This window comes from Bombus pascuorum, chromosome 9 (assembly GCF_905332965.1).
Source record: "Bombus pascuorum chromosome 9, iyBomPasc1.1, whole genome shotgun sequence".
NCBI classification, from domain to species: domain Eukaryota; kingdom Metazoa; phylum Arthropoda; class Insecta; order Hymenoptera; family Apidae; genus Bombus; species Bombus pascuorum.
Genome location: NC_083496.1, coordinates 5,570,309 through 5,595,684, shown reverse-complemented (window position 1 = coordinate 5,595,684; position 25,376 = coordinate 5,570,309). Strand labels below are relative to the sequence as shown.

The 25,376-nt window shown below is 46.3% G+C and overlaps 1 protein-coding gene across 2 annotated transcripts; it reads right to left on the bottom strand.

Annotated features, from left to right (window-relative positions):
• Positions 1–18: 18 nt before the first annotated feature.
• LOC132910795 (leucine-rich repeat and calponin homology domain-containing protein) lies at positions 19–25,376 on the bottom strand. 2 transcript variants are annotated; one of them, XM_060966809.1, is made up of 13 exons: positions 24,937–25,375; positions 12,026–12,170; positions 11,708–11,940; positions 11,370–11,506; positions 11,063–11,278; positions 10,614–10,775; positions 10,118–10,239; positions 9,846–9,995; positions 9,372–9,772; positions 9,128–9,279; positions 8,907–9,044; positions 8,749–8,826; positions 19–2,879 (listed from the first exon to the last, which is right to left on the bottom strand). In XM_060966809.1, exons 1-13 carry the CDS (start codon positions 25,121–25,123, stop codon positions 2,727–2,729), a joined length of 2,274 nt encoding a protein of 757 aa, XP_060822792.1. In that variant the 5' UTR covers positions 25,124–25,375; the 3' UTR covers positions 19–2,726. The 2 variants fall into 2 exon arrangements, with proteins under 2 accessions (XP_060822792.1, XP_060822791.1); XM_060966808.1 differs by lacking the exon at positions 19–2,879 and adding an exon at positions 3,001–7,700 and having other exon boundaries at positions 24,937–25,376.

Genomic DNA, 25,376 nt, shown 5'->3' with positions numbered 1-25,376 from the left:
AACGCCGATAGTTGGACATACGTAGACTTTTTTCGATTTATTTTTTATACACTGTATCCGTTAATCTTTAAATATATTACGTGCGGTGTATTTAGGTATCAATCGCAGGGCAAACGTTTGGTACGAATCGATCGACTCGATGAACGCGATAATCACAACGGTGGGAGATTTTTGTAAAACACGTTTGGAGGAGTCTTCTATCGGTGGGATGATCGGTAATACTGTTGGCGATATGGCCTGCTCGATCGAGACGTCCCAAACGATGAGCAGTCGCGTCATGGCGGCGCGTTCGTTTCCGAGAAACGCAAACGCCGTTTCAGCGAACGATACAATTCCGCAGCGATGCGTCGTTCGACGAATTCGCATATACCTATAAACGAGAGGTGCTGATCGAACGAATTAAACGTAAGGTTGAAATCGGTATAAAGAGCGAGAAGAGGTAAGAGAAAGAGGGGAAAATCGAAAGAAGATTGGTAGAAAGTTCGGTACGGTGACGCAGCTGCGGTCGACGTACGTACTTTCGTATAGACGAGAGCGAATCGCGTCTTATTCCACTTGCAAGTTGACGCAGGAGATACGGACGTTCGATCAGACAGACAGAGCGGCGCGCGATCGTCGTGTCGTTTCGATCGAGCATCGTGCGTACATTCAACGTACCTCGTCGAAGGATCTTCGACGTTTCGGTAGCGTTCTTCGTTCTTCGAAGTTATTTCCTTTCCTGCAGAGATTTGTCCTTGATGAGAAATAGAGAGAAAAAAATTAACGTATATAACGCAGGGTATATCTTTGGCACAATAAATACGAATACACGGTACAATCTTCTACGGTAGATGTCTCGTCGATAAGTTCGGGAACGTTAACGAGCATTGAAACATCTCGACGAGACACCGAGGCGTAATCGTTCGACTCCTCATCGATCACGACGCATGAGATCCTTCGTATTCCTCTTACGCGATCATTCCTAATTAAAACAAAATAAAAATAAAAAAAAAAAAATTAAAAAGAAGAAGATTCTGCACGAACCTTGCGACGATATAGGAAATTACAGCTAACGATATTACGCTTAGCACCTAATGGGGTTTTATCGTTTCGGGAATTGTTATCAATAATCGTGGCAGTACTCGAAATCGTTGCTTCGACGATAAAGACAGCTCGAGATCGAATACGCGCCGAAGATACATAAAAAGAAAAAGGGAAAGAAACGGTTGTGTCTCGCATTAGATAAAAGAAGGTTGCAACGCTTACGCTACACGTTGCCGTGAACACCTAGGCCTTAATTTTACATAAACGAACCAATTATATTTAATATACCAACGATCTGTTTAGTACTCGTTGCCGACAATCTATCTCGATCAGCCGACCGAGCTCTCGTTATCGACCGTCGATGGTATTGAAAACGCCCTAACTAACTTACCACTCACGCAGAAACCTACCTAATCCGCAGTAGATCGCATATGTATCGTTTCGAGACTAAAGACCAATGACCAAAAGCCCAGCTTTCTAGTATTCTGTTAGGTGGAGAACGAAATCGTCAATGTGTCGCGGAACAAACGAACCGAGTATCGCTCGATAAATAAAAATATATCGAATCTCTTGGATCGAGACGATTCGCGTAAATTTCTGTCGGTTTAACTCCGTCCTAAGCTACGCGAATTCATCCTCTGTTGCAACTGTATATATATATATATATATCTATATATATATACTTGGATTAATTGCAGAATAATTCGAATATCGATAGAATATCGACGGGTTCGTTTCGATCGAGTAGAAAATCGCGTTATCGTTCCTCGTGCGCGCTTTGATTCGATTGATCGACCATTGTTCCACGTTACGATATCGAAATGCCTCGTAATTACCAGCTATTTAGAAAGCACGGATATACAAACTCTGTTAATAGATATAGGAGACATTTTATTGGGAGTGAACCTGAACGGTGGAACAACGAAAAAAGTTCGCGCAACTGCGATCTTCTTCTGATAATCGTTGAAAAACAATCGTCTCGATCTAAACAATGCTCGGGCTGATGTTAACGTATGATAAGTACGAAATACGAAGCGCATTAGTTACACGCGCCTAGGAACTTTTTTCATTGCTTCGTTTGCTTCGGAAAATCGAGTCCGAAAAAAGTGTCTCCGATATTTACTAACTCTTCGTATGACTGTTGCATTCGCTCGTCGTAGCCTATTCTTCGTGTAAAACTCCACTACGATTTTATATCCTAGTTTCTTGCTACTTTTTCCTTCTCTGGTACAAAGATACTTGTCTTGTCTTTCACATATAAAAGTTTCGTACAACTATAATCGAGTGTCATGATTAATCGCAGTCTACCAGTTGCGTCCAATAGCCGCGTCATTGCATTTTTCTTTTGATTTGGGAAAAGTCGCTGGGTCGCGACCAGACACGCGATTACCTGACGCGTACAATATGAGTATAAAAGTCTGGAGATTATCGGTCCCCTATGGCATTATTGTTCGATCGAGAAGTTGGACCAAGAAGCGCGCGCCGTTTCCTTCCGTTTTATACGCGCTATGAAATCGCGTGCCTCGAGTATATAGAAACGCAGCACGATGCTGCTGTTGCTGCTGCTGCTGCTGCTGCTGGGTCCATCCTTCCTTGATATACGTGCGGTAGGTTGAAAAACGTGGCCGCCAGTCCGTTCCCGCTGTGGTTGACAATCTTTTTCTTTTTTTTTCCTCGCCATATCGACTTTATATAGTCTGGCGCTAAGCGGATACGTGGTTCGGCACGTTCGACGATGACGTGGTCTGCAACGGGGACCGTGACTGATGGAACCTGAGCAATTCCGAGACCGTGACAGCCACGCGAACCACACCTCGACCTCCTTCCAGAACGTCGCTAGCGCAGCACACGAGATTCTGAAAATGACAAGCACGCGTGCGTTCTTCGTTAATCCAAGTCTATCGAGAACCGGCACGAAATCGTCGCGTCTGGGGATAGTAGTTCAGGTGACGACCGTTCGTCATCATGCTCAAGCGATTATACCAAAAGAATATTTTATTATCAGTGGAAATAGTATTACAATCGTTATGATAGTCGTACAATCGGTGTTACAGAGTACGTCTCTCGAAAGTAAAACCGAGTATTGTTAGTAGCACTGTTGTTCGAGTGGCGAGACAAAGAGTTTCCCAACGATTGTTCTCCGCGACACTGGGAAGCATAGAGACGCGCGACTCGTGCTCGGTTGTTCCAAGCCATCCAACCGATCGAGATCGCACGAGTGCGCGCGTTTCATTCACTTTCACGCTATATAAATTATTCGAATGGAGAATCGAGCGAAATCCAGAGTCGTGTAAAAGTTCGAACCGATAAGCAGAAGGTAATATTCGTTCGAATCGACTCGATTTCGCTGCGGCAATGTAACCGCCCTTTTCTTAGCGCGTGTGGCATAGAAATGAAACACGAGACACGCCGCCCACGTTCACCGTTCACGCGGCGAGGAGTGATCGTCGTTATCGCCCGACTATGCCCCATTGTGCGAGTAGAGTCAGAGAAGTAGAGAAGACACGAGCAACGGTCGTTTCGACGATTGTCCTTGTATCGCTGTGATCGTGAAATCGTTGGACGAACGTGCTGGCAGTTCAATCAGATTCGATCGTACAAAAGTGGAAAAGTAGAGAGAGAGAGAGAGAGACAGAGAGAGTTAGAGAAAACGAACGCGTACCGTCTATCGATCATGCTGTGTATCGTCCAACGAACACGAAGGGATTTTGTTCAAGCGTTCGACTCGATGGATGGACGCGATCGTTCGAAGGAACATGAATTAAATAATAAGAGAGGCCTTCTTCCCTTTCCGATAATCGTATAAAAAAGCTTAAGCTTAAAAAACAACAAGATAAAAAATGAAGCACCGAGTTTTAAAGAGCGATCGTGATCTAAGCTCGTAATTTGCGACGAATTAGCTTACGTAGTACAATTTGAGAAACAAAAAACGACCAAAGAGAAAAATAGTATCAACGTACCATATATCTGTGTCCATACAATACAGTATGATATAATATAATATAATAATAATATATATATATAATATAATATAATATAATATAATTTATCTATATATGTATATATACGCTCTCTTATTCTTTCTCTCTGTTCTTTACATAAATTATACAATTATACAAGCTAATGCAACGGAATGATCTTGTGTTCGGTCTCCTCATCGCTCGTCTTTTCTACTTGCGTCCATTTGCGAGCAGATAAAATGACGCAGCCTCTTGTGGAAGCGATAACTAATCGTAAAAGAAGAAAACTACTGCGGCAGAGCGCAGAAGACGTCGTACAGAATAAACGGTAAATTAAAGTGAAATAAACAGTCTTACGGTTGCGATTAATTCGATGTAATTAAGTCCTGTCCGATCGTTAAAAAAAAAAAAATATATATATATATATATATATGTATATATATAATACTGATGAGATCGTCGCCGTTCAACTCGATATCGTCGCGACTCTTCTTTAAGCTAGCTTCGTCGAAACGATTCCTATTTTCGAGCGATAAGATCTTTGGATGCATCTTGGAATTTTTTTTAGCGAGCCTCACGGACGATTAACGCCCAAGCAGTCTACGAACGACAACGAAATCGATCGGAAGTGTAGTAGTGGAAGAGACAGCAGGAACAAAGAAAATTAAGTAACGAATTAAACGTTAAGTCACCCAGTGAATACGAGACTTATTGCGTATAACTTAGACGGAAACGAAGATTAAAATAAAAAAAAAACAAGTCGAGCTGACTAGAACCGGAGATGAACTTAACAAACGAGATTAGAAGTACGTAATACCAGAGACTAGAAATTCATAAACGTTCTACCGCCGACCGATGCTAGCTACCCGAATTGAAACGAAATAAAACTTAACGATGAAAGTAACGCGGTATTCTGGAAGATGCAGCTCGCCTTGCGTTCTCATCAACGACTGTATGCTGGCATAATTGCAACACTTAGCAACTCGTGTGTTCGTTCGTCGTATAATAGAAACATCTCAGGAACGCGCGATCTACGGTGAGTTCGAAATGTAGAAATTCCATGCGAGAAGAGCCAACGCGTTATATCTAAAAAGAAGAAGAAGAAGAAAAACAAATTTTTACGTCTCTACTTGTAAATAGACCGTCGTATTAGACCGTAGTAGAAACGATTGATTTCTCGTAAAAATTCCTTTGTGCGTTCTCCATCAGATAATCCTCGATACGTGTTTGAGAGCACGTATGTTCATTCGTACCGTTTTATTCGACGTACTAGCAGCGATATAAAAGCATCTCGGAGAAACAGAGTCGCGCGACGCGTACTACACGGTTCGAGTGTCTGACGCGTTTGGCACTAATCTACTGCAATGTATTCGATTCGACGCGTCCGTGGAGCGACAACCGGAAGCAAAGACCTCCGGCAATTCGAAGACTCGATCTAAGCGACCCGCTCCTCCTTAAATTCCTTAACGTAGACAATATAATACTTATCGTACGAATATTATGTAGAATAAGTTAGACGCGTGTATATTCTAGACGATATACGTATTGTACGTCCGCTACGATACTTTTGTTTCCTTGTTACGTTAAACGCGTTTATATGAAAATATGGAGATTATCTTAGGTCTACGACCGAATTGCTTGGTCGGTGAGGTGTAAAAGTGCTCTCGTTTGCACGTCCCTCCCTCAACGAAAAGCCATGTTTTCTTGCCTCGGTCGAGACGAAGAGAAAGAGAAAGAGAAAGAAAATTCATCGTTGCCGCGATCTCGTTGGGGAGGGACGCGATACTGCCCGTAACTCGTAAACGATAAAACAATGATCGAATGAGAAATTCTTTTCGAGTTCGAATGTGCGTTAAACCTACGTACCAAAATAGGAAATCTTTGAACTTAAAGAGATTTCTAGCACCTTGTTGCGAATCCTGTAGTACTCGAAGGCTACCTATCACAGACCCATCAATCCTGAAAGAGCCGTAGGCAATTTGTATTGGTCGAACGTTAAAAAAATACTACCATCCGAGGTATACACGAAAGTTCCTTCGTCTTTCTTCTCTTTGAACTTTGCCGTCCTGGCGTGATTCTAGACACGTCACGGGTGCCAGACGATGCCGCAATACCAGTTGGGAGAATTCCATTCGCTTATTTCTCTGTTTTCCTTTGATTCGTTGATTCCGTCATCGAGAGAAATTATTTCGAACCCGAAGCTATCGACACCGATGGAAGATTTCTCGAACGAGTATTGGACACTAACACGCCGCTTCGATCACCGTCCCTTCGCGTAGCAAAATACTATTTTCTCAACAGATCCTACTCGACGATAAATCTCATCGGTCGTTATGATCCAGCCATTCCAACGAACGATTCGTCTGTTCAAGGTACATACATACAAGGTACATACAGGCGATTCCATTTGATATGCGAGCGTCTAACAGCTTTGATTGCGCTCTTTAATATTTCTTTTTTTTTCTTTTTTCACGTTTTCTTCCATCGTAAGATGCTCGCGTTCGACGATCAGAACTCGAGAACAACGTTCTTCGCTCGAGTCCCCGTCAAAAAGGCCTTATACCAAAACAGAAACGGTTAACTAACTTGCGCACTACGTAGCCGCTTCTACAACTAGGCGGACTAAATGTACGATCAAGCTGCCTTTCGATACTTAAGGGGCTACCGTATACTATTTCGTCGAAAGTTTTAAGCGTCTTTCTCGAGCCACAACGACGAAGGCAAACAAACGAACAACCTTGTCCAAGCTACAGCTGTGACGTAGTCGATGTAAATTAAATCCAATATACAAGCCAAAGCGCTCAGTTGCTTCTTAATTAGACGATCGATCGCACACCGATTAAACGTCTCTACGCGGATAAAAAGTTTCGAGCGTCTCGATTCGGTAGCGTTTCGTTTAAAACGAAGGCGATGAAAAACGAGAAGGAAAATTAGAAGTAGCGAAACTACGTCGAGTTGGGGTAACGAGACATTTCTCACAACGGTAAATAGCTCTCGATACGTTTCTTTCGGGTATCGTGTGTATCGTGCTTAAAATAAACTCGCAATTAAGATCGATGTCGGAAGGGGGTGTGATGACTCTGCGCGACACTCGACCCCGTTCTTCGCCCGAGCAAAGCAAACGAAGGATAAAAAAAAAAAGAAAAAATAAAATTAGAAAAATATCATGCCGCTCTATGAGTACTAATTGGGGTAGAAGAAGTGGATAGAAGAGTGTCGTGCAGTAACTCGATCGAGCGACTCGACGGCTCGGCGAACGAACGGAAAAATTACCGACAGAACGTTAACCAGAAAACTATAAGAAACCGTGTGTCGCTGCACCGAACCAAGTCGCGTCGCGTGTCGATATATCGGAGTAATCCCAGAGTAATCTTCGATTGTGCTTTTCTCTTGCGAGCGTCGTTCGTTCCATCGTTTTGCACTCTGGCGTTCTCGTCTTGGTCGCTCTTTTTCTTTTTCTTTCTTTTTGTTTTGCGTTTAATCAGGAACGGGAAAGAGATAGAGCAGAACGAAGGTGGATAGGAATGTGGCAAAAAGCATCGCGGATAGAACGCGATCCTGAATCGTATGGGATGAACCTGCGGCCGATTCTTCGGTATCGTTCTCTCCTTCGTCACGGAAAAGGAGAAGAGCGGAGACGAGACGCGCCAGAGCCTCCAGCCCGTACGCGTCCATGTAACCCACGTCCATGATTGCGTCCGCGTCCATTAACACCTCCTGCAACACCAACAACGATACTACTCAGTCCCAGTCTCTACTACGTCGCTGGTCGTTCTGAACGTTCTCGTTTTGATACAGAACCCTGTCCACTTATCACTCTTACTTCTTCGAAGCGACACCTTCCTCGAAATCAACGATTCGAACCTTTTGCGAAAACTTGCCTCTTTCGGACGAACATTGCACGAAAATCGAAACTTCGATTTAGGTGCTTCATCGAGAAAGTGAGCAATGCCAGACTTGGGTATCGTTTCATCGTATCGTTGCTTCGATGAACGTACCCAATTCTGCTTCCTATCTCAAAAAGATACAAATGCGAATAGCTAGTTTGGAAGATCGTCGAAGAGCGCGGGCATAGTTCGGAATTTATGCCAGTCGAAGTGGTATCGTGGTTGTCGTTAAATCGTATAAGAACGTCGAGAAGTGAAGATACTAGGACGAGACGCGTTCAAAGCGTTTTCCGATGAAGCGACGAGCGACACAAAAGCGAATACGAGTCTAGGCACATGCAACTAAAGCTTCTTTCTTGGTTTCTCTCCACTTCCTTCTTCCAACTCTTGCATTTTTTGTATTTTTGTGCTTTTCCGATTTGTGCAACGACAAAGATTTTGAAAAAAGGACGAATCGTATACCCTCGTGACTGAATGAAAATCGGGGACTGACTAGTAGTTGTTGGAAATATCATGGACAAACGTACCGGCTGTTGTCGAAGCGTTAGTTACGACCTTGCCAAGAGGCGTTCGATCGACGATAGTACGGATGCCTATATTTCTTTCGATTTTGCGCTCGAACCGTTTCTCTTGTAACACTTTGGCCGTGCTTTCACGATAATGAGACACGAACGTGTTTGCAGGGCGTGTCGAGTACAATCGTCACGGAAAAAAATCGTTAGGTAACAAAAAGAGGGAAACAAAAAATGATTTTGTTCCACGTAGAAGCATACGGTGGTTTAACGTGCGTTATACATGCCGCGGGACCATTAGCGAGAGATAAAGCGCGAGAATTCTCGAGTAGTTGTTTAATAAGACGTATCGAGCGAGTAGCTTACCTCATCGACGCCTATCTTTCGACACGCCTCGAGAAAATTGTCGACGTTACGCCTGCATCTTGCCATTGTCAACTTGGGCTGCAAATTACGATACAATCGTTATTTTTTTATAATCTGAAAAAATCGTCACGTCGATTAGACAGTCCGAGAACGCTTACCACGGCTGGCGAAGGAACGTGGATACTGGCAACCGACCGAGGTCTTACGTGATTTGCCAAGTGACAGAGTACAACTCCGTCTGTTAACGCCGGAGCAAGGTCTTCCGGTAGTGCCATCTTCAACCGCGTTTCAATATGCTAAAAGGAAACTCAAACATTAGCCACTTGTTTGCTACAACAAATGATTAACGCGTGAAAGTCGATCCTTTTCCGATACTCACGTTTCGAAGCTGTTCGATCAAGTCAGCTTCTTCCTTGGCACGTTCAAACTCCCTTCTCATGGTGAACGAATACTTCTCTGGCACGTTGCTGTTCCACGTAACCGATCGGGGAGACTTCGGACTTCCACCGTTTCTGCTGGGACTTTTGTTACCTAGCAGACATTATCCATATTCCATTTAACCGTGCGTGACACCAGTCGTTTATATCTATTTGTCTCGTTGTCTTTGTTCAATGTTTTTTTACCTTCTACGTAACCAACAGCTGTTTTGACTAGCCTAGGAGTGTGTCCCGGACTGGTGTTGGAAGATAAAATGCTCGAAGATGTTTTAATTGGCGAATTAGGCTTCTTATACGGCTGCTCGAGGTACTTTCCGTTCTTATTGTTGTATTCGTTATTGCTACCGTTGATAATTGGCGTGTTCTGATAGTTGATGCGTGACGGAGTTACCTTCTGTACTGGTCTCTTGGTCGCGTTTTCCTCGTTGAAGATCTGTTTGCCGACCATACCAAGTGCGTCTTTATTGCTAGCCAAGTCTGTCTCGTTGCTCTGCGATTCGTTGTCCGGCGGAGTGACTTGTTCCCGTGGCCTGTACACGCTAGGTCCCTCGTTTGCCCTTTGTTGTCTCAACGCCTCTTTATACTCTCTAAAAATTCATCACGCGATATCATCGTGTGCCGTTGCTTCCTGACATCTGTTAGACGATACAAAACGCATACCTGTAAGTTTGAATGTGATTCAGCGGCCTCTTCTCATCTCCGTTCATTAAAGAGGTAGTAGCGTTCGAGATCGACGTTTGCAGCGGTTGCACGGATTGCGTGTTCGTTGAGACCGGCACCGCTTGATTCAGATGAGCGGATTCGAGGGGACTAGAAAAGACGCGGTAAGGCATCTGATGCTTCAGCTCGTCTATTAACTGGTAAAAATCACTACGCAACCACGTGATGCACAGTGGCAGGAACGATGATTGGCTTATTAACAGCTCGCTTACCCGGGTGGCGTAATCGACGCGTGGTAGAGGCCAGAGGTCATCGGTCTTCTGACATCGGCTCCATTCTCCGAGGTGCTCCTCTCCAGTTTTCTCTTTTCCAACTGATCGTGCAGTATCATAGCCTGTAAATACGGTTCCGTGGAGAGAGAGAGAGAGAGAGAGAGAGAGAAAGAGAGGATAAGTAGAGAGATTTGAGAAGGTAAGGTGAGCGCATTCCTAGCGCGCCACCTTGGATGCTACGCGCGTTAATCGCGAGCGACGCTGACGGCGAGTTCTTTCAATGGGTTAAGGTCATTCAACGAGGCTTGAACGACGGCCAAGCGCAGCTTGACAACACAGATATCATTTTCAAGGGGCGCGCGAATTCTATTCACTCGCTAAATATAGACGTTGTATCATACGCGCTCACACTTGGAGTAAGCCTAAACCCATTAGAAAAGCTTGGTCAAACAGGATACCGCACGGAAGCGACTGACGAAAGCGGTTCGAAACCTACCTTGCCGAGCTCATCCTCGAGAGACGTGTGCTCACCAGGCGAGATGGTACTAGGAGTCGAGGTTCCGCTGCAGGATCCATTCACACCCGTCTCGTGCGGCAACGTGATCGAAAGGGGCGAGCATTCTTGACGCCACAGCCCTCGAATCTCGCCATCATGCACCTGCGCGCAAAAAGGTGTCCAGCAGGAGGTACTACGAGAAATCGTCGACCGTGTATACGTGCTTGCGTGCGTTTCAAAGTTTATTGTTTGCGTTCTTTCTACATGTTTGGACCAGTCAGAGTACAGGAGAGTGTGTATGTTTCGGGAAGGTTTCTACGTTGAATCCAGGTTGTTATCTACAGCGGGATTTACACAGTTTCGTAGCCGAAAAACTTGTTATAGAGCCAGGCGAAGAAGAAGAACCGTAGAAATAGGAAGAGGGTGAGAAGAAGGACGATGACACTAACCGCGCTGTGAATTTCTTGAGACCAGCGTTTGTCGACGCCGTCGCTGGTGCTATAGCCACTATCGACGTTGTGCCGCCTGTGAGCTCTCGTGTCTAGAGTCGCGTGACCTCTAACGTCCAAGGGTGTCCTTCTCGCGCGGCCGCCTCTGGCTCTCTCGTGTTTCGCCGCCTGTCTCTCCAAATATTTGAAGATGTGCGTTCGCCCGCGAATGCATAGCTGCGAAAACAAACGAAAATAGTCGGCTGGATAATTGGCCGATCTATAATTAGACGGCTTCATCTCGTTTGATTCAGAAGCTTATGCTCACCGAGGCAGGCGGCGAGGTCAAAGGATTATCGGACAGCCGGAAGTCGACCAGGCTCTTCATTTTTCTCATCTCGTTTGGAAGCACGGATATTCGATTGCCACTGATATCCAGCTTTACGAGTCTCAGGTACGTCAGTTCTGCGCAGAACGTTCGATTTCACGATCGTCAATTGCATCGGATGAAACAAGGTGAGACATGGAGAGTGGGGAATCGATAGAAGGGAACAATTTTGACGCGTGCATTACAGAGACGTTAGCCCGGTACCATCGGATAACTCGACAAAGCTCCTATCTGCGACGTGACGCCGGCCGAAGCAACCATAAACAGGCGCTACCTACCTATAGGCAGGTGCACGATCATGTTGCTCCTCAGATCTAAGGACCTAAGTCGCGCAAGATCACCCATCCGAGGGGGCAGGTTCGTGATTTCGTTGCAGCCGGCGTCGAGCTCCGCCAACGCCGACATTCTGCCCAATTCGTCCGGCAGAGACGCCAGTCTGTTGTGAGCGACCAATAACGTTTGCAGCGGTAGCCTGCATATCTCCCGAGGTAGAGACGTCAATTGATTGCGACTGCGAACAAAAACATCTCCGCTCGTTAATTCTAAGCCCGCATCACGGAGAATCAGAGGCCTCGTGACTTCCTGTCCTCACCGACCTAAGATCGAGGTAGTTGAGGGACTGTAGCATCACCACGGTCTCCGGTATTATTCTTATCGCATTGTGGTAGAGATGCAGCTTTTCGAGGAACAGAAATTCCGTCACTTCTTCCGGCAATTCGGCGAAACGGTTCTTCGAGAGATCTGTAACAGAAACGAAACAACGATATATTCGTCGCGTAACGCCTTCCGGATGATATTCGCTACAGGGAAAACATAATACTTCTTGAAGAGGCCTGTTTAATTGAGAGACATCGTCAGGATTCCCCGTAGCAACAGCTGTGCTCCGGTTAGGGTGATGCTCGGGTTCGTGGGGGGTTCTTATGAATGGGGTGCGACGGTCACGTGCGTGTACAGTCTCGAAACGTAGGAAAAGGATAAGGGTGGCTCAGCTGCTGTTGGCTTCGAGCCTCCTTTCTGATCAATAACCACGGCCTGTGTGTGTGTGCCTTCGTTTCCTCCGGGAGTTGGTTAGCCAACGGTTCGACTCGTCATTTTCCTTCGCGCCACAGCCTTTCAAACCCTCTGGCTATCGATCGGACGCTTCATAGCGTCCGACGGCACTACCGGCATCTGATAATTTTCCCGAATCCTCGACACGAACCACGGTCCCTTGCCGTGATGTCGAAAGTGGCCCGAGCGCGAGAGCTGACACGTTAATTCGAGGAAATTTCATCCCGCTTTCTCGGAAATTCCATTTCGGCTATCCAGTTTACGCGATCGGAACGGAAATTGCCAATCGATCGTCAACAGGATACCCCAGTTCTCTGCGAATACTCAGTTCGTTATCTTCTCATTTGGACGATTTGCAAGTCTTATTGCACGACGACTTATTACTTATCGAGGAACAGCCGCGTTTCCCTCGTGCACGCCCACGACCGTAATGGGTACGAGTCCATGGGGTGAAAAGCAAAGCCTGGAACCATTGGTGCACGGTCGATCGCATAATCGTCGAGCAAGGGCGTCGGCCCGTTGGTGTTGGTACGATGCAGACGAAAATAGCAAACCCCTATTCTGTCTCTGTGCCATCGCCATAACTCTCTGCCAATGAAACTAAACAATTTTTAGAGGAGCGTCGTCTGCGCGATTCTATCTACTTTCCACGAGGAATGACAGAAACCGTTCTCGCCTAACGTTTGATAAGAAATCAATTTCTAAACGAATCTCTATAACCGGCTTCGTAACGAGAGCGAACGATTCATCGGAAGTTAATTGCTATAGAAGTCGTAATAGGGAAGTTCGCAACTGTGATGCGTATAGGGTGTTTCACGAAGGGGTCGATGCACTAGGCGATTCCAAGGGCCAAGGTCGAGGTCCGGCCAACCCAGGGATCGATACCACGCACATAGATTTGCGTGACGCTGTACAAAGTTGCTAGACTGTCATTCGCCAACGGATGGGCGTGGCCCTGTTGTCCATGTTGCTTGTTTTTACGATAAAAACAATTACGCGAATAAGCGGCGTTTAACCAGGCTGCCAAGTCTGCCTCTTCCGACCTGCTAATAATACGACACCGGCGCGGCGGAACATGAAGTCCCAACGATCGAAGTGTTTGCATTTTTATCGCACGACTCGCTTGCTTATGCATACGCACAAGACAATAACGCCGGAAAGACTGTTCACGCAATCGTAAAGGGTTGGACGTATATGCGACGTAACGTACGAGTAGAAAGCGTCCGCCAAGTAATTTCTACGATAATCCGCGTGCTAAGACGAGAGAGACCGACGACCGATGATAAAAATAATTTTCCTAGGAATAAATAGAACGCTTATCTTCGTGCAATTACAGCTATCGCACTTTTATAGATTAATACATTTTTTTAAACGATTAAAATACTTAATAATTAAGAAGGCTATGTGTGGTTGATTAATTTAGTAATTGCAAAGATAAGAATTCCGAAATCGCAACGAGTTTACAGCCTTGATTAATCGTTCAAACATGTTATCGGAGCGAAAAAACTTTCGCGTGTCACGAACGAGATAACTCCTCGCAAAACGTTCAATGTTTTAAGAATTTTTGCCTTCTTGGCTCAAAACCCTGTAATCATTGTACGTTTTACATAAATTTACGAGAGCGAAGAGCGAGCGGCGGCGTTGCTTGGGCGTGCCGCGTCACGAAACGCCGGCTCCTATCGCCGATACAAAACACAGGGTCAACGACCATAGGCAAAAATTGCCTCGTGCGTTAATTAAACTACGAAACAGCTGGAGACGCGGAGGAAATAGTAAATGGTAGTTCGGTAATGGCAACCTTGAACGAGTCCTTCGCTATTCGACGAGAGATCGACAATATAATATACACGAAGGCCAATATGATCGGCGTACGACAGGCTAGCGTGTTCGTGGGAAGAGACGCGGATAAAACGCAGGAGAAAATACTCTAACGACGTTAAGTTATCCTTCTCGGGGTATATGGGGTTATAAGAGCTAGCATAAGGGCTGCCGTGAAACCGTGGAAACAGAGGGTTGCCGGATCGATAACGCCCCCATAGCAGATATCGTCCAGGGGGTTGGCTGTACGAAGAGCGCAAGGTGTCCCATGAGCGGCATGCTACCCTCTTTCCGAGCTTTTCTGCTGGAAAATAAAATCATTCGAGGCGAGGCGTACTTCTCGCGAACCAATGATCGGTAACGACGTTAGAAGTTCGCTAACGAGCCACATGGTCCGAGGGCTCGAAACCGATTTAATTCCACTCCAGATACATTATTAAACGATAACGCGTTTAACGATCAATTCTACGTAAAAGCGTGATTAACGCTCAACGCAGAACGTGCCCTTGCTTCTTCGCGACGATTCGAGAGATAGCGCGTTCGATCGATCGATTCGAGAGTTGTCGATCGCAGCTTGCGCCAGGTAATTGCTTTCCAGCGTAATTCCCGACGTGTCACGTCGAGGACATGGGAAGAGAAAACGGCAAGAGAAGGACGAAGAGGAACACCAAGAGCCAAGGGAAAGGGAGGAAATTCTGGTCGCGAAGTCGTGCATAGACTGGGAACGCTCGGTGCTCGCTTCGCCCTTGAACCATCGTCATTGCCGAAGAGATCGCGTCAAAAGCGAGAAGAGAAAAGCGTGGAGGAGCCACGGAGGAAGCAGGCGAGAAAGGACGTATGCCTCCGTTGCTTTTGTAAGAGACCGACACGCCACTTCCGGCGACGAGGACGCGAGTGCGAACACGACTCGCATACTCGATCAAACTCAAAGCGGACGGAACCGAACAACTTTGAGCACACTCGATGGAACACGGGTGAAACATCGATAGACGTGAAACGATCGATCGTTCGAAATTTATTGCCCGATCGGTCAGTCGGTGACGGTAACCAATGCGCTATCTCGAAAAGTCTCACAGAATTTAGATGAACTTTTGATGGTCGATCACCACGACGCGACGCAAGGTCCCACGTTGCGAGGAACGGACTTTTGCATTTAAACTAGTAGGACGAGTCCGTCGAGCATCTGGTGGTTGGTGATTCGACGTTGCATGAATTATACTCGGACGTGGGGAAAGATCCGAGAGAGAGAAGGTAAAATAAAGAAGGTAGTATCGCGCAGCCGGTTTCCATACTCCTGCCGTCTGACCGCGGCAGGCAATGCGTGCCGAACAGTGCGTCGCATTGTGTATGCTACGTGTTCGAGCGTGCCGGTACGCGTGCACGCCTTCGTGTACACGCGTATACGCTAAAGCGAGCCGTATGCGACGAATCATGCTGCGCGAACGGAATACGCGCGCCTCTTCCCATCTATTCCTACTGATATTTATTTATTTATATACGCATAGGCGGAGAAGCGAGAGAATGACGGGAGCAAATATCAGGCGCGTTAATTTAACATTTTTCTATGCGTGTAATTAAAAGCAGGGAGCGTGAACAATCGATTCGTCGTTGCGCGCTTTCACGAGGGCGTAAAAACTTCTTTCGCCCGTCGAAACGAGAGTTTGCTTCCCTTTCTTCATCGGCAACGGCGGCGCTTCAATTATTGCAGCATCGTGGAAGTGCAGCAACAGCAGCAGCATCGCCCCTACTAAAGCAACGTTCGCTTTCTTTCTCGCTGCCTACGAAAAGCTTCGCTCTTCTCGTGGGTTTCTCCTCGTTCCTTTTCTCGTTTACCCAACCTCTTTTACCGTTTTCAGTGCAACGAGCGCGAACCGAGTTTTCAGGTTGCACCGACTCCGCCATCCTTGACCTAAAAACTAATACCCGAGATGAAAAGAACCGAGAGCGACCTGGAACACAGGGAAAACTAGTCGAAAGCTGCACGGGGTGTAACAAGACCACGCTCGATAACGCGTCGAAATATCGCGTTACACTGGTACGACCAACGTTTCGCTCGAACGGAGCATTTTTTTTCAATGACATCTCGCTGCTATCGGATGGCAGTTTGCCGTCTTTCTATCGTGTCGAGAGAACGCGATATCTTTATCAACGATTCGAGGCTGTTTCGCATTTGCGATCACGAGCCGTTGGTTGTAAACGCTAAACTTAGGCTGCGAACGTTTCGCGGTTATCCGTAGACGGCAACGCGGTGGCACGGAAACCGAAAGCGTTCGAAAAATCTACGGTTGTTCGCGATGACTGGAAAGGGCCCGGTTCGATCGTACCGCAAGTCCCTTTGTTCGTAACCATGCTGCGTAACCACAAAACAAAGCCCTCCACGCAGGTACGTCGTTATCCCCCCAGAGACTAAACCGAAGGACGCACTCTCGTCGACGTATCCTTTGTTCGATGTCATCGCTGATAAATCAACGGCACTTTCTCCGTTGGCGACGTATCAGCGACGTTAAATATCGCCGCGATCGTAAACAAAACGTTCGAGCAAAGGGCCAAGGTTTAAGTCTCTCTGATGACTGGAAGCAAAACAGGCCGCGTTTGGGACTGCTCGTTAACGACGAGTCGGTTAATTTAACCTCGGATAACGAGATCGAGGAGAAACGCCAGCCTTGTAGATTTGTTTCCACGCGAATTATTCGGCCGGCTCTGAACCCGGTATCTCCTAATTGAAGCCACGGACGATGCTGCATGGATACAGATTCGGTTAGCCTTAATCGCGTGACGACCTACTAATTATCCACGCCCGCGATTCCCCAGCTCCGTGCGTCGCTTGCCCGGAACCAGAGAAAGGTACGCTCTTCTATGGCCAGAGATCTATCGCGCTTTATCGTTTCGATCTTCGATACGCATTCGCGTTTCGAGTCCACCGACAACGTCATTCCATACGATAATCCATTTTAAAAATATTTTGTAAAGTGCATACCAGCGTGCATTTTGGAGCGTTGAGTAATCGGCCGAATCTACCCACTTATCTTTGTTCGATGGCCTGATTGTACGTCGTAAACGTCACGCTGTTTACCCTTGAATACATTTTAACGACCAGCTCATTGGAAATGAAACGACTTAATGGGAAGCGAAGTGTTCTTAGCTACGAGCATCGACTTTCCTCGAGGTTCTTCCAAATGGAAATGAGGAAAAGCGAACAGAGCTCGCGCGTTATTTGAAGAAGCGAATTCTACGAATAGCCGAAAGCAGCGCGTTTGTGGTCGAAACGATAGAAAAAAGTAGCTTTGATCTTTGGAACGGTAGTTTTCGGGTTACCGCGAGTTTAAAGTCGATGGTTGGCATTAGTGGAATCGGTAACGAACGCTACCCTATCTGTTCTCCACCTTTTGCCCGCCAGCGGAGCGAAAGGCTGCGAAAGCGATGAAAAAGCGATGAAAAACCGATGCATTAGCAAAATCAAAGAGATTAAAGCAGTTGGTGAACGACAAACTCTCACGGTTTGCCGTGCCGCGAGCGAGCGAATAGACGGTAAGGAAAAATTCGGAAGAGAAGCAGGAATGGATTAGGGTTGCGTCGAGGGATTCAAGGCTGTGCGACAGGTACAAAAAGCGATCGTACAGAGCCGGTTCAAAGATTCGGGTTTAAAGAGAAAAGAGACAGTCTCTTGTCACGTTGGCGGCCAGGGAGCCGGCAAAAAACTCGTGATATGCAAACAAAGCCGTGCGCGAGATTTACTCGCTCGTTCAACGGTGGAAAATCGTTTCGCGAACAAAGCGCGGGAAGTAAAAAAATCCCAGTCGTCTGGCGCAGATATAAAGTGTCGCGAGAAGAGAACCGCGTAAACGTTGTCGCGTCTTTCATGAAAAAAATATAAAACGCTGTTCCGACGATCGTTTGCAAAACGTGACGCGACGCAACGCGACTCCGCTGCAGAAATTCGCGCGTTTTCACGAAGGATGGTGCAATGCGAAATTAAGGAGCGAGTCGGAATGTAGGACACTCGCGAATAGAAGTAGCACGGAAGAAAAATTTCAGACAGACGAAGCGTGTCATTTTCATTAAATCGCTCGACTGGAGGTGGATTTCGCTACAAGCTGCGTTTACACGCCTCGTTCAATAATCGTACCGTCGTTCTCGTTAAAAAATTAACGCTGAGCCACGAGACAAATTGCGTATCGCGTCAAACGATGTCGTATCGACGCATGCTCGATCCGATCGATATCGACCCTCTACGTCGAAGAAGAGATTCGACGCCTCGACCTCGTCGGATCATCTTGTAGTGAAGCTTCGGGCGGCGGCTTATCGTACGACGACCCAAGAATAACATGATTACATTCATTAGCCATCTATAACGTTAGCCCGAACAATACAACAGAGTCCGAACCATAACCATAACAGTATTTCATACCGTTTCATTTCAACCCGTGCCACGTAAGAAGCGTGTATGGACTGACAAACGAGATTACCTAGAACGATAATTAGCGGCCGTCCCTTTCTTTTACCTGCCTCGACTATCGATACCTGCGCCGCGACGAATTGCTTTCCAAGAAGGTACGTGTTCTTCGTACCGAATCGCCTGGCCCGTACAAAAATTTTGCGTAAACGCAACGGTTTCGTTCGTGTCACGCTTCCTGGCAAAAGATCGAGGGAGAAGGGTTTCCTCTTATCCGCAATGCGGCTAGAATTTATCGACGGACAAAACACGACTAGATACAACCACGCCAAGTTAAGTTGGCGGCCGGTCGATCGACCCGCCTATCTTCCTTTCTCATCGAAACGGACTTAAGCGTTTTACCGCGTTTGCGGTTGTTGCACCAGGCCAGGAAACGCTTCCGTCTCTTCCCAACGTCGAGACGAGGATTTCTGGATAGTTTAAAATTCTAGAGAATCCGCGAGGCGAACGAGGCCGTTTTCGTATTTTAAAAAGCGAGGAGATAAACGATTGTGACCCGGTTTTTTAAAGCAGCTTTGAGTCGGATGTGCACTCGTGTTTAGAAATCATGGATGCAGGAATCGGGCAAACACGGTACGGCAAACATCTTTCACTCGAGTTATCCGATACAGCGAGCTCTTCAGCCGTATATACTAGCAGTTCGCGGGCATTTTCTAATATCGCTTCACCCTTGTATCGTGAAAGTTTGCAGGGCACTCGTCGGTGCTCGTCTCGACGCTGATTATCTTTTGTAACCCACGCTGGCGAGGGTTGCTACTACCGTGATATCTCGCGCGTATTAGCAAATTTCGACCCGTTTCAGGGTTGACCCAGTTCGAGAACTCACGGAACGCGAAACGCAACGGCGGCAACCCGATCGCACAGTTGCAGAGGTCATGACCGTGAATCTCTCTCTCGAATTTCAACGCTTGTAGAACGGGATGGAGAATCGTGTTGTAACGCGGAGTCGGATAACGATTTACACGTTTCGATTAAAAACGAAACCTCGTACCACTATCTTTTATAATAAAAATCTCTTCGTTGCGTAAACTAAATAGAAACATAGAAAGAGACATTAATATCCAATACTCGACTCCGAGTACCAAAGTTTTAAAGTCTAAACGTCGCTTTTACGGAGATGCTTTTAAGGAACGGCGCGGATAACGACAGTCAAGTAACAAGGTACTACTGTAATTGATTCAAAATACGGAGTGGGTTCGCAAGTACGCTAGGACGGCCCTGCGATACTGCTAATTATAACTCAGCAGAGAAACCACCGCGTTGGCTTGCACGCGCGATACGCGCGAGATCGGTGCATATACCGTAGATATACCGTAAGCCGGTGCATATTAGCAACGGGTCGCAAAATGGGCAAAGCGCCGCTGAAAACGCCGGGTTTTCAAAGACACTGCTACCGCTCTTGACTAGCGGCGGTTTCACGCGCGACTACTTTCGTCCGCCCCTTTCTTCTATACCCGCGAACCACGTTCGTCGACGCTAATTAGCGAGCCGGCTTCTAACTCAAGGTGTTTAATTAATGTGTCTTTTAACGACGAACCGTTGCTCGAAAGTTAACGCGACAGCTATTGCCTAGCCGTGACACACATCGATTGCCCGTTTAAACGGTATTCGACGAGCGCTGAAAGATGTCGTCGCTCGTTGGCTCGCGGAAGAACGACGAACCAGGAAGCAGTAGTTTGCGGTATTTATTAAGAGCGTGCTGGCACTCGGGCGAAAGACAAACAGGGCGTATCTCGGGGGCACACGAGATACGAGACACCCGGTATCGGTAACATTCATCGCGTACTCTCGAAACGTGCGCGATATCATCGATAGGTGTGAGTACTAGCGCGGGCGTATAATGTGCCGACACGCTCCTTCTACACAGTACTTGGAAGTTCAGTTCAAACTTCAGCATCATGTAGTACTCGTTGAAACGTACAAGACAGCCTCGATAAACATGGATTCGAATATCGTTAGTTTCAGAGTTACAATAGATATAACGCGTGCAAACACGTATTAAGTGCGTTTCGCTTTTGCCAAAAGACCGTCGGTGCTTTCGTTCGCGTTCGACATTCATCAAGCGCCAAGTAGATGTTTGCCGCTCTTTGGATAAATGGATAAAGTCGTGTGCAACGTCGAAACTCGCGAACATTATGCGTTCGAGCACTTGAAGCGCGTGTGCTCGGAACGCGTACTCGACTTGTTTGAAAGAAAACGCTGGCAGCACTTTGTCTTTACTGCTGCTCGCTGCGTGAACTGTAGATCTAAAGTTTCGAGGTCCTCTTGAGACGCGTGCCAGCCCATTCTCGGAAAGCTTCGGTTGCGAAATAGTCGTTCTCCGGTGATCGTTCGCCAGTAGTGCTACTGTTAGGTAGCGGTTCGACGAAAAGGGACAGGGAACGAAGCGACTTCTCCGCCCTTAGATGGTTGGCGAGAACTCAAGAGACTTCATCTTCGAGGAGTGCTCCTTTGGCAAAGAGACAAGAGCGCGAGATAACCGAGCACCCCGATGCTATATGGCGATGCAAACGATGTAACGCGTTATGGAGTATCGACCTGTTGGCACCCCTGCCTCTGCAGCTGCGGTGCGTCTCTATCTTTAGCTCGGACCGGCCCATCGTATGGGACTCTTCCATAACCATGGTGGCTGCTCCTTTTCCCTTTCTCTCTTTCCCTCTCTCTTGTAACGTGCTTGTCTGCATACAGCGCGCGCATCATTCTTTGCTCCTGTAAAGACGCCACTCCGCACCCTGCTGTCCTTCCATCGTGAAAGACCGGGCGAGAAATACGTTTGATATAGAGGAAGAAACTAGTGTCTCGTCCCTCTTTCAAGTGCTGGTTGCAACGAATCAATCGAAATCTCTGTCTCGAGTCATCGTGACGTCTCCGAGACTGAATTAGCCTCGAGCGATTCGAGAAGAAAACGCTTTCGATTCGCTAGACCGGTTCTCGCCGAGAGACACCTGTCGCGAACTCGACCGCGCTCGAAGAGAGACGAGCTGCTCGACACAAAACGTGGAACAGAGAAGGGAAACGGTAAGAACCCAGGTAAGAGAAAGACAAGGAATGATCGTGCCACCATTCGATCGGTGCAGTTATCCGAATTCCTTCCTTTCTTTTCGTTAATCACGGTGCGCCTCCATCCATTCGAGCACCTGCTCTCCCTGAAAATCATTGGCCGAGAGATACGCGTCCAAAACGATGAAAAATAATTAGATGTAATTGCATGTTACGTGCGCGTTGCAGCTCCGTTCGGGTTCTTACGGTTAGGGTTAAGAAATCGACGATGCGAAACGCGGCGAATATCTCGGGGAGTATTATTTCGAAAGTACCCACACGCGAAGTAGCGCCGACTCGGAGAGTATACGGTTGAGTTAACGCATTGGAATGTCGAACAGAGAGGCAAGGGTTCGCAGGAATAAAAAAAAGGATCCCGCCCTTTTTCTTCCTTTTCTATTCCTCGAAGAAAGCGCGCAGTGCACCGTGACATAATCGATAAGAAGCTTTTTCCGCAGCGAGACTGTATCGCGATCTCTCTATTTGCCTATCCGCCTCGTCTCGTCGTTGATACGACAACCGGTTTCCGTGTTTTCGCCGTTTCGTCTCAACGAAGCTGAACACGCCGGAATCCATGATTACGCGGCAAGTAAAGTCATTAACGGAGTCGATGTTGAATCGACCGCGAGGAAACAATTTGTTCGAAGTAGTAATCACCTTGCTGGTTCTCTCTATGGCTGTCTGTTCGCGCATCCAACTCGTTTCCTTTTGCTCTTTTCTCCTCGAGTGGAGCACCGTGTGCAGCGTGTGCTGTGTTTGCTTTTACTGGTTCGCGTATGCGCCACGGACAATGGATCGGTTTTTCCTTCGATAGCCGGCGACATATCAAACCCACGGGTTTCTCCGGTGAATGGGGACCCCAGGGCCTACCGTTTGTGATACTCCGCGCTAGAAATCGTTGTAACATATAGCCAGAGGCTGTGCGTAATTTTCCTTGCCGTCGGATGCATTTATATTAGTTTTAGCAATGGCTGACATAGATTCGAACAACGTAGGACATGGTTCATCGAATCCCTCGTCGCGACACGAACTGACCTGGGGTCCTCAATGAAGTTACGTCCCCTTCTGTCATCGTACGGAATATCTCGTCGTAAGACGGCCTCGACACGAGCCGTTCGGTTCGATAATATCCCGGTGAAACTGTAACGGGTATGAAAGTTCCCTTCCATTGGACGATCGTCCCTCGAGCATCAAAGAACACCGAACGAAATTGCCTCGTTCCCTTCGTTCGGTGAAAAATTACCATCGAAAACCGATAAGCCCCACTCGGTGCTACTGGCAAAGCCCGTGCAACGACGAGGCGCCACGATTATCATTTGTTCCTTCGCAACAGCAGAATAATCACGACGCGGTCTTGATTAAAACACGCATCAGTGACGCCAGGCGAATTTTCTTTTTGCGAAACTCGTCGTTTGCATCCCAATGAGTTTGGAAACTAATGAGAACGCTTTTCTTAGAATAGCAATTTTTCACCCGAAGGAATTTCGTAAACGAATATTACTCTGTTGACTGTCGCCAAGAAATAATTTAGGTCGATGCTACATCGATGGAAATGAAATACATTTATATTCGATAGTATATGCGAAAAGTATGAACGATTGAAATCCACGTCGAATTTAATTTTCTTGCAAGTTCGTGAATTTTGTAATCCTTATCGTCGTTGATTCGCGATCGTCTCGCGTGATTGCATATACATAATTCTATATATACTTTCTATTTGTTGCCATTGTCGTCGAGTGTAATACACGCGTACGACGAACGATACGATGAAGTTGGCTTACCCTCGAAAGGTGTAATCCTCGCTGATAAGGATACCTCTATGTCGCATACTTCTTCCACACCGAATACCTGTATCGATCGTGGAAACATTATCACGGTTAAACGCAGACATTCCTAACGACGAGTAATCTTCGACGTGTTATCTTCCGATTTACGTCGCGAGTCATATTTAGAATCGAATCGGGGTCAGGGGGATCGATCGATTTCTATATTTGCAAAAGTTTCCTCCAGGCGACGCGAAACTCACGATCCTTGGTCGTTAACAACAATATTGATAGTCTGAAAAGTTGAAATATATACTCTTATGCTTCTGCGCACGTAACTCCTCGTGGTGTGCCGGCGATATCAACGAATATCGAATGCACGATTATCGCGGTGACAGGAAACATCGGGTGTGTCGCGATAACGTCTCATCCCCAACTTTTTACTTATGCACAATCTCGTACGATGCATTTTTTTAATCGGTTGTTTTTTAAAAGGAATATCAGGATTTATGGAAACTTGTCATTCGCAGGAGCTATCGGTGTCCACAAACGACGTCTGATATAAATCATAACCTACCGCAGTGATGCATTTATATTAGATAAAGCTACATGTGTCTCTTCAGCAAATAAGATGAAATGAATTTACCTGAACGAATGAATATGCAGATACCTCGCCCCTTTTTCGTGTTTCTAACTTGTACACTTGCATCTTTTATCGGTCGAAGATTAAAACGATGATATCTATGCTACGAAATCGTAATCACGGTGCATTGTACCGTAAATACAGATGCGTTTGTATTATGTAACACTTAAATATTTCACGTTACTCGTTAGACTAGAGAATTACGAAAAGATTACTATATCGTTCTCCAAAAGACGCTATCTATGCGCGTTCTTCTGTTTTCTCTTTCCAGACTAATATCTAGGATTAAATTGTTTCAAGCCTGTTCTCTGAGAAATAACGAATGGAAAATGACACATAAAGCTTTGCAGTTGAATAAAACATTCAATTGTAATGTGGAAAGTGTACGCGTTAGGAGGGTAACATTCGGCGACACATACGTGCCAGAGTATGATATAAACACGAGAGTTCGAGGTTAACTCTGACAGAATGTAAAGCTTTTATCGAATCAGACGCAGAACATTTACTAATATGTCTTCATCTTGTTTCTAGTTGTTACAAACCAGAACAACGTTAGGAAACAAATTTTTTCGAGATAGTTTCTACAATATAGTAAAAACAATTCGCTTCGAAAATATTTGTAGTATCTTTCCATAGAGCGTACATTTTATTTTTGGGTTTATATTTATCTTCGTGTAAACGTCAGTTTCAATAAAGAAAGGAAAATTGATGATAGAGCAAAATATGCTGAAAAAAACTCACCGGCAATAACCGTATCCTGAAGATTATACTTGCTAGAACCTGTTTTCCCAACTTTTGGAAAGTCCTTAAGTTTTCGTCCGCTAAGCTTGAGTTCACCGCTCAAGTGTGCTTCCTCCAGGATTCGCTCGAGACTTCTGGTGAGCTGCTTTTGTATGTGGCCGCTCATGTTCGACGCGACCATCGCCATATTACATTTTTCGGGCACGTATACGCGAAAGCACGGTAGTGAATATCTTCCCTGGCGTACCAGCCACTCGTCTTTTAAACAGCGAAGCAAGATGTTCCAAAAACTCGACACCCACTAACTTCTCCCGATACTTGCTCCTGCACTACTGATCACAGCTTGGCAAAGCGCATGGATGCAAACGATTCAAGCGCCCTCGTTTAGACGCCATCTTAAGAATAACATTCAAGATACTTCGTTCGAGAATCGCAATTGC